General features: G+C 36.8%; 1 protein-coding gene across 2 annotated transcripts in view; it reads left to right on the forward strand.

Moving 5' to 3' along the window:
- klhdc3 (kelch domain containing 3) overlaps positions 1–7,961 on the forward strand; it is a 38,091-nt gene extending 30,130 nt beyond the window's left edge. For both annotated transcript variants that reach the window (XM_038294682.1, XM_038294681.1), the window contains exons 9-11: positions 1,189–1,262; positions 1,987–2,065; positions 4,739–7,961. In XM_038294682.1, the coding sequence (XP_038150610.1) occupies positions 1,189–1,262; positions 1,987–2,065; positions 4,739–4,805 (220 nt within the window). In that variant the 3' untranslated portion in view covers positions 4,806–7,961. The remainder of the gene's footprint in view (positions 1–1,188; positions 1,263–1,986; positions 2,066–4,738) is intronic.
- Positions 7,962–10,347: the final 2,386 nt, after the last annotated feature.

Below are 10,347 nucleotides of genomic sequence, written 5' to 3' on the forward strand. Positions count from 1 at the left end.
AAGGAAGATTAGCAACGTAAAACCCTTACAACATCCTGAACACGCAGCGAAAGGGAGATGCGACGGGGAGGACAGCAGAAGAGAATAGAGATTGATTGGCAAAAAGATAATGAAGGAGATGTGGGACAAGGACCTGTTAGAAAAATACAATTACACTGAACATGTGGTAAAATGTGTTTGGAGTGGTGCCTCTAAGGGTCTCTGATTAGTCCCTTATTATTCTCTTGATGCATTACAAAATAAAAAGCAAAATAAAGTAATGAAACTTAAATTTTAAACTTTACCTTTTAAATTCATGTCAACTGTGCATTTTTCGTGTCTATCACATAAGATCCTCATCAAATATAGTTGAGCTTGTGGTGTTGAAGAAATGTGAAACTAAAAGCTTTTCCAAGGAATTGTAAAGCTTCGGTTGAGACTTTTTCTTGGCTGTGTTTTTCTGTGTGATATACATTTATGGCCTCTTAAATGCTCAGTGATGGCACAGGTCTGGGTGAATGTCTCCTCCGGGTTGTGTGAAAGTGTCAAGTGAACTTTCATCTTATTTAGATGGGTCTCCGTATATTGTTATTGTATCTGTAAAATGGTTATGAGGGGAGATCTACTACACATAAAATATTGCCTTTAGAAAATAAATCAACTCCCTTAGGCTCAAGGCTATTTGTTACAGATATATTTAGTTTTATGTATCGTTACACATGGTCAGGTTTTTCATTATCTTAATTTTTTCAAACTAACACCTAAATAGAGTTGGACTGCAGCAGTTCAGGTGGGTCACAGGTGTGTGTATGTGTGCGCGCTCTTAGCTGTGGCAGGAAACAGATGTGCAGTGATATCATCGACTGCACAGGTCTGGGAGTCTATCAGCAGTGGCCAGCCTGCCGTCTCACTGCGGCGCTCCACTTCCTGTGGGCTTAAATCATGCCCATTCATGATAAGGAGAACAGTGTGACCACTGGTGCTCATTGGAAATAATCTGGGAGTCCCCATTTAAAGAAGCTGCAGATTAAACAAGACAGCAGGTGAAACACTGCTGGTAATTTTGTGTTTCCGGTCCTACAATTGTTTCTGTCAAAGAGTTAAGTTGTAAATACATTCTGGAACAAAAGTTTGGGTCATGCCTGTGAGAGCAGGAAGAAAGGGTCTCTCTAACCCCACTGAAATTGTTTTGTTTTTTTCTCTTTACAGCCCCTGCCCAGAGCAAGGAATGGGGGATGAATTTAATCTCATGGATCATTCAGACTTGTACATTTTAGACTTCAGTGAGTATCCTTGTTGTATTTTTGTTTTTTTCTTCCTTCCGCTTGTATTCTGTTGGTTAAAAACCTGTTCTATCAAACACATTCAGATGTCCTTAACATTAATAATGGTTATTTTAGAAGCTGAAAATTAGTTTAAAAAAAAGCAAAACTAGACTGAAAATAGTTAATTCTGATACTTTGCCCTCTTATGGCACAGCTTCATTTCTCACCAGACTCCTTGGCCTTGGCCTCGCTTTGTGCTTTCACAGCAGGCACATCCGTCTAATGGACAGCCAAATATAGTCATATATCCTGCCTGCATAGGACTAGCTTGTAGGGCTTTCTGGTCACAGTTTGGCTTTGTGTAGGTGGGCTTGCACAGGGACCGGCTGTACCCAGTGGCATCCCCTGTGCCATACACGTCCCAGTGCCAGTCACGTGTGTCCTCACTCTGTTCACCAGTGAGCATATGGTGAAACAGCCATGACGAGGATACTAAGAGGAAGTTTGTAGGTAAATTTAGAAGGCAGATTTGTAACAAGATGAGTTCACATTTGCGTCATTCCCCTCATATGTAAACCTTGTTGTTTGTTTCTGTTTCCGGTTTTCTATCTATTGTACTCCATAGAGAAGAAATATATGATTTTTAAATGTGTATAACACAGTATCAGATTGATTTCCCGCAGCTGAAATCTAGTGTGAGTATAATTAGCAGCTCTGACTCACTTTCTCTCTTTTTTTACAGGCCCCAATTTGAAGACATTATGCAAAATAGCTGTTATTCAGTACAGTCTGGAGCAGTCAGGACTCCCACATGATATCAGGTCAGAGATGCATCCTCCTCTCGTTAGTTCTGTTTTTTCACTGAATCGATACATTTTTGGTCCTTTTGTTTGTATTATGCTTGTCACTCTCAGTAATGAGGTAATTTATCAGAAAGGGAAATTATAGCTCATTATCCTTCATTCACATTGCGGCGTACTAATGTACATTTTACGCAGAATTATACCTCAGCTAATAACAGAAGTTTGTTTTTTAAAGGAATCAAATAATCATAAAGAAACAGTAATGCAGGCTGTGACGTATTTAGTGTGAGCCTTGTACCTTTTTGCATCATGCAGATGATTCTTCATTGTATGGAAGAATAAAGATAAAAAAACGGTCAACGTATAAAAATGTAAACGTATTAGAACATAGTGGCAGCAAGGAAAAGGAAATAATGGGCTCCAGGCACAACTCTGCTACTTCTTGAATTTCTTTTCTTTCCTTTTTTTTCCCTACTGAATGAATTGATTAATCCAGGGGTGCCTGGATTAATCAGACACACCTGGATTAATCAGTTCACCCAGTAATGAAAGACAGGAAAGGTCTGCGTTTACGCCTGAGTTTTTTTACAAAACAACCTTTTGTTAGAACAAAACAGCTTTATGGTGTCTCTATAGTTTCACCTAACTCAAAAAAAAAAAAAAACAATGTGTTACAATTTTTATTTTACTCTGTGTTGCTAAATCAAAATTAGTTTTAGTCTTCACTTGGTTATTAAACAGAATATTATGTTTGTCATTCTGCTCCCTCAGTATGTGTATTATATTATTAAATATATATATAATATTATATATCGAGATCATTTGGCCCATTTTCTTAGGTAGATCTTACAATTAATTCTACAATGTTAATGCACATAAATTTTCTTTCAGCCAGCTGTCTGGCAATGCTCTGCTACAAATGACACAACATCCTGTATATCTACATTTAATTTGTATTCAGTTATTTATGCAGCATTTATACAGGAAAATAAATATTTATTGAATCTTCAAAGGACAAATGGATCCACTTCAAATCTGTTCCAATAGAACCATACAGTCATACTCAGATCATCCAAACGCATAACCGCAACTGGTGTTTGTAGTCATTGTAGTCTGACAGGAAAGTAGGTACGAGAAAGGGGGAGAGAAATGCAGCAAAGGACCACAGGCTGGATTTGAAAATGGGTTGGCCACCTCGAGGACTAAAGGGCTGGTTTTACTCCCTCAGAAGTCTGTTGCGGTGAAATGGTCACAGATATTTTAGATTTATGCACAATATTGAAGCGTGGTCTGCGCTATGTTATTCCACGCCACAATGCAAGAGAGACAATCACGAACTAGCTGTGTGTCTAGATACTCCCGAGGCATTGAGGAAGTGGGGGCAAGTTTGTGCGACAATGGAGGGACATAAGGGCGAAAAAGAGCAGGGATCAGGGTGGAAAAAGGGTCCTAGCGTTCTTGCTCACCTCACCCTTCTAGCTGGTCCAACTTCACGAGTCGCTTTCCATGACGGTCATACAGTAAAAAACAAACTGGTAAGGTACCAAGCAGGAAATACGCATAGTGTAGAGCGGATGTAGATTTGACCAATCAGAGGCCTCCTGTCTGCGGTCACCTACAATTATGGAGAGGTGTATATATGGTAATTGGTTAGTATAATTTTAAAGTCGTTTTTGTGTTTTGGGGGCTCTTATGCAGAGATTAAAGTATTTTCAAAAATATTAAGAATAAAACATTTAATCTATCTATCCATCTTTCCACCTTTCTATCTAATCTATCTACAAAGTTGAAATTTGAAGATGTAATAACATGAACAAGAATTAAACTGAGAAATATGTTGAAATTAACTAGAGATTAATTATCTTAGCCTAATTGTAGCTTGCACTTTTTGAAGCAAGTGTGTCTAAAACTGCGACCGTCTGCTCTCTCTTTTTTTTTTCACGTTTGTCCAGCGGAACTTGATACTAATTACGCCTCTTAACCTTTCATTTCTCTTGCATCATCACTACCACCTTGCATGCTCCCAGCTTTGGTGTTTGCATTTGTGTTTCTAACCCTTAGAGGGGTTTCCAGTTGGGGTCACAAGACTTTAGTTAACTCCCTTTTGCCTCTCAGTGGCATCCCCAACTCCAGTGCCAATCTCCTCTCTTAAACACACGTGCTCACAACAAAAAAACGAACAAAGCAGTTGAGAGGGAGTGAGTGTGAAACCAGAGCCAGTGATAACAATCTGCAGCTCAACCTCTGACCTGTCATCAGGTCAACGCTAGACCCTGTTTTCAGCTTCTGCTCCTAGTGCTCATGTTACAGTCGGTTTGTTCCAAACGCCTGCCTCTTTATTTAGATGAATTAGAGGAGGTGATGAGGGTGGCACAGCAGTAGGTTTGCAACTTTTTCTATATTTTAGAATATGTTTTTTGTTCAAAATTGTAAGAGAAAACAAAACAAATTCCAGAATAGAAGATTAAATTAAATAATGCCCAGAGCTGTAGGGATGTGGAAAATTATTTAATTTCATTATTTGTGTAAAAATCAATCCGTGTTCCATTATAATGGTGGGGTATGTGAAGATGCTAAACGTCCTTCACAGGAAGTTGTGATTACAACCGAAATAAAAACCAGTTTCTCTTTTTCAGCAGAAATCACATTTTGTAAAAACACAAGCAAATCTTTCTCCTGTCTTTACCTCAGATGGGAGCTGGCGGCCATGACGACCAACAGCAACATCAGCAGACCCATCTTCTCCTCGCATGGTTGATGCAGCTGCAAATGAAACGGAAACCAGGACTCTGTTTCGGAAAAGCTGGACCTTTTTGAATCTTCCTCGTTGACTAAAACTTCAAAGACTGCATCTGATTTATTTTCTGCATTCTTTAAATGGAAACTCATTGCTGACTAAGCTGTCCTGGGCGTTAGACTTCAGTGGACACATGGGCCTTGCCCTGCCTAAGGATATGTTTTAATCCTTGACACTCTGGTTGTGGAAGATGATGCTTATTCAGATTTCCCTCTTCTTTCTAGCCCTTCTAGGAGCCCAATCAGCCTATGATAATCATAGACATGCAACCCCCAAACTGAAGCACAGGAATTGACAAATATTTCAACCAAAGGTGTTGAGAAATAACTTCTTTTGAAGATGTCATGAAGATGTCAAGCTCCTTCAAGAAACAACCTGTTACAGATAAAAAAAGACTGATAATGAGTGATAATGAGCTTTAAGCTCAATCAATAAACATTCTCACATTCAGAGAAGGACAAAGAATATTCAGGACTATAATCCAGGAGTGCTTTGCTTGCAGAACGTCTGTTGTTCCTTTTTCTTTCTCTTCTTTCTGGTTGGGTTATTTCTCTACAACATGAAAGCCTCTTTGCTGCTTTAAAGTGGCACCTAAATGATTTACAAGACGGCTAAAGAAAGCTGTAAAATAATCAAGGACATCTACCTCCCTCTAAAGTATTTCTCATTGGGTCTTTAACACCTATACATTCGACACCTGCTAGTCCCCACAGGAAAAAAAGAAACTCTTTACACTGAAGTTGCAAAGATATTGTAATGAACCTGCTGCCTAACCTCTTTAACTTTAGAGGATTTCAATATCAAATGCAGATGAGATCATTCAGAAGTGCAGATATACACATTTTTTGTGTGTGTGCGTAAAGGTTGAAAAACATCTTTTAAGGAGATCATCACTTATATACTGACACAAGTTCTTTTTTGTAGACAATCCTACAGTTTTCAGAGAGGCACCCTCAGAATGCTTAATCTATCAAACAGAGCGAAAGCAAAGGAAGAAAATGTTAAAGAAGCTTAGAATGGAACTGTTTGTTCATTTAAAAAATGAGGCTGAATACACCAATTTAATAGTTTTTGTTGACATCCCAGAAAAAAGACAAAAACAAACTGTGCAATGCCATTCTTCCTGCCTTGCTGTAGCTGTTTCTTTCCTCCTGAATGTTGTTTAGTAAACCGCATTGAGTATGTGGAAGCAGGACAGTGTACAGTTTGTCTTATACTGAATCATTTCTCTATTTGCTTTTGATCTGTGATCAGAAGACGCAGAAAGTCACATCTGTCCTAAAGCTCTGAAAATAGAGAGCCATTCTGTATTATTTGAATGTGAGGATTAACTGGCTAGAAGATCTAGAAGAGTTATTCCCTTTTCCTCCATTTTTTTCTCCAACTTCAGTATCAAATCCAGTCGTGTAGACTGACTTGATTTGATAGCCTCTAAACTTTAGATAGATCCAGTCTCAGGCCACATGGCTGCATCATCCACCCTACCTTAGGGACCAAGAGAAGCTTTGCTTTCTGTCTTGACATGCATCAGTTTGCTCCTACAGTGAGGCCACTTGAATTTATGCCCTAAAATAGCAGCTGCAAATTCTTACACTTTTTAGAAAGATTCATACTTTAATATGAGTCCATGTATTCAGCAGGAACAAAAAAATAAAATAATGTTTTAAGGAATAATTGATTTAACCAAAATCCCTGGTGGCATAATAATTCTTACTAAATCATATTTGATTTTAATCTCTTAAGTTTATAGGATTCTCTTAAAAATGCCACATGAGTCCTTATATAATGCACGGCATCCTGGACTCTTATATGGAGCAGGTCATTTTATAGGAAAATCTGTTTCTACGAAAAAGTGAAATTAGGTGATCACCTGGTCTTTTAGGTTAATAATGTATTATAACAGGTGAGGAAATTAAGAGAGAAATGATTTACAAGACATAAAGACAATCTTAGTCTGAGAACTAAAATGCTTACAGAAAACCGATGATCAGAAGAGACTGTTCAGAGGGATGATTGGAGATTCCTTTCTGCTCCAAATGCTGTTATGTTGATAAAAAGTATGTTAAAGTATTAACAGAGTTTTCAGTATGTGATCTACCAGTTATTTATGCTATTGTTAATTTTAAAGCATTTTGCATCACATAATCATGAGTGCCGGTTGCATAACTTGGTGCATGGAAGGGAAATCGGAAAGGCTCTTGACTCCTGAACATGAAGATTTAACACCTCTGACAGCCATCGTTTAAATGTTTACAAAACAGACGCAGTCCTAAACAATCTGTAAGCTGAGGCTTGGAGTCACCAGATAACTGCACTATAGCCAACTGTGGCATTTCTGATCTTACACAGATGAGACATATTGATGCTGCTTTTTGCCAAGGTAGACTTCAGATTTTGAGATGTGAGCCTACACACGTACCAGTTCACACTTTATTTACAGACCAGCAGTGCCAATGTGACCCAGCGAGTCCTATGCTTCTTGCACTACAAACATGTACACTTAATACATTTACTTAGAGGATTATAGAAATAATGAAGCAGTGAAATCACATGTAAGCCTATTTTGTTTGCATAAAGAAAGTAAATCTCCTTTTATGACATCGTATGACTGCTAGCAAAACAGAGATATCCATTTTTGTCTAAAATAGTATGAAAGTTAAAATATGAAGACTTGTTGCCTTTTGAAGATTCTGAATGACGGGGATATTTGTTCTTTAGAAGAAGTACACACTAAAAGAAAGCAGAGGCAAAAGAAGTACCTGGGATGTCTCCAGTAATGCTCAGACATATGCTGTGGTTACACTTGTAATGCAAAAATTGCAGTTTATGATTCTCCTGTTGTGCTTTTTTTTTTTTAAACATTATGACAAGCTTAAGGGTTGGGGGGTGGGGGGTATATCTGACAGCTAGTGTGTTCTTTAACATGGTCTGGGAAAAACGAACAAAGTATGGGGTGTTTGTGTTCTTTTTACAACTGCATTGGCTCTTTATTCTGTTTTTATTTTTCACAATTGTTTTTTTCAAAGGGGATTCTTTGTGTGAAAAGGGTCGGCAGGACCTCCTGTGCAATATGCTTTATAAGTGTATCAATAATAAATTGAAAACACTTAAAGGTGATTATTTTTGTTGTAATGAGGATTTTTTTTATTATGTTTGTTCACCATGAGCACAAGTTTGGACTGAAAAGGTCAGTATTAGGGCTAAATCAATTAATCCATTATTGAAATAAATGTCAACTAATTTAGTAATCGATGAATCGTTTACTGGAGTATGTAGACTCTAAAACATTACTTTAGCTGACAGAGAAACTTACTTAGAGCAATACTTATACCAAAATTGTAAAAAAAAAAATATCTACCGGTACACATTTTCTATTTAAGATTAGGAAAAAAAAATGTTTTCGTCTTGACAATATACTCTATCCTACGGAAGAGGATTAGGGCCACTGAAAAAAAAAAAGTTAACTGATTTTTTTATTTTTATTTCAGTTTAACATGGGAAAAAAAGTCAGAATTCTGACTTAAATCTCAGAATTCTGACTTTATTCTCAGAATTCTGACTTTAATCTCAGAATTCTGACTTTAATCTCAGAATTCTGACTTTTTTTTCTCAGAATTCTGACTTTTTTTCTCAGAATTCTGACTTTTTTTCTCAGAATTCTGACTTTAATCTCAGAATTCTGACTTTTTTCTCAGAATTCTGACAGAAAACAAACATGTTAGCATCAAGCCATAGCCATGTCTGTTTTAGAGACTAGCTCTCTTGTTTTAATGACCTTCTGCTCCTCCATTAATGAGGGGACCCCTCGGGCACATAAAAAGTTGCCTAATTCCTTCATCTTCCACCAATGTGTCACTGGCCCTCTCAAAGAACTCACATCTTTGTGATTGAAGCGGAGTGCTCCCACATCTCTTCCTTCATGGTGCCCATCTACATTAAGATCCAAAATTCTGAGATTGAAGTCAGACTTCTGAGAAAAAAAGTCAGAATTCTGTCTTTTTTCCCATATTAAACTGAAATAAAATTTAAAAATCAGTCAACTTTTTTTTTTTCAGTGGCCCTAATCCTCTTCCGTACTATCCAGAACTCCTCAAGTCAAAAAGTTAGTTTCACATGTAAAAAATTAGCAAAAATGTTTCTTTAAGGAACCTTAAACATTTGGCTTGACAGATTAATCGATTTGCAAAATAATCCTTAGTTGCAGCCCTAGTAAGTATGTAATGTTTAAATATTTTTTCTGTATAGGTTGACAATGTTTAGCAGGAGAATAAGTTTGCCATAACAAAACACTTCAATGGTTCAACTGGGATTTTACATGTACATCCATTCAAATTATTCCATACTCATAAAGTGAAAAGAGGCTTTGGGAAGTTCAGAGTTTAGATTATGGGTCTATAACCTAACCAAGCTTAAAACTCCATCTGCAGGCTGCTGTGTTTCATCATCCTTAGTGTTTTATTCACCAATGTTTTGTAAGAAACAACTTCTGCAGCCTTCACAGAACAGCTGGATCTATTTAATAGAGGCAAACTCTGTTCCCTTTTTTGACGACTTATGAAAGAAATTGGTTGAACTCGATTTTATTTTGGGACAACAGAATAAACTAGCCTAAATACAAAAGCACATTTTTCAGGCTTCCGTTTTATAAAAAAAAAAAAAAAAATTTTTAAAGCATATGTCTGTTTCCTTCCACCTTTCTATGCAGTTGAAGTTTTTGTGCATTTTTCAAGGTCTAAAAAATAACTGATGGTGATTAAGCTGGAAAATTCAACACAGGACTTCAAAAAGACTTCCAGAAATGTATAAAAGACAAGATGAAAAATACAAAGACAAAATAGGTAAAAGGAATTAAGAATTTTACCCTTTTAAAAATGGTTCAGGTTTGATTCATTTTATTCTTCAAATATTCAAAAAGGACCTGTGCATTTTTAACAAACACAGTGCAATCTCTGGCTGAGAATGAAGTAATTCAGAATGTATTTATCCAAGTCAGGTTTGTTGATGCAAAAACCTCTTTATGGATTTTTTTCTTATTATTCAAAAGAAAAGGAAAAATAATTGATGCAAAGCCAGAAGAGTTTCAAGTATAACAAATAAAAAAGGTGATGGATGACATAATCTGGGTCATGTTGAGAGTTCTACTGAGATGGTTTAAGATGACTTAAAGTTGGCCGCAGGTGCAAGAAAGGTCACTAAAGTTTCCCATCTGAAAGTAGCAGCTGGGGCAAAATTTCCTACAGGTTGTCAGGACTGGTAGATCAGGAAAAGCTGTATGGAAATGAATTTATTTCAGACAAAGGTCTAGTTACACCAGCTCTTACTTTTTGATTAAATATTTAATTTACTGACTAAAATGTTCAGATACAGTGAGTAGAAAGAAAATCACCACCCTAGTTTTATTTTTTAAGTTATATTACCTTTACAACAACAAATGTCTTATTTTCACACCCACAGTTCAAGTGCAATTAGATCTCTTCCCATAGATCTTTAGAAATGAGGCAAA

Source organism: Cyprinodon tularosa, unplaced genomic scaffold (genome assembly GCF_016077235.1).
Source record: "Cyprinodon tularosa strain WSP-4 unplaced genomic scaffold, ASM1607723v1 ctg343, whole genome shotgun sequence".
NCBI classification, from domain to species: domain Eukaryota; kingdom Metazoa; phylum Chordata; class Actinopteri; order Cyprinodontiformes; family Cyprinodontidae; genus Cyprinodon; species Cyprinodon tularosa.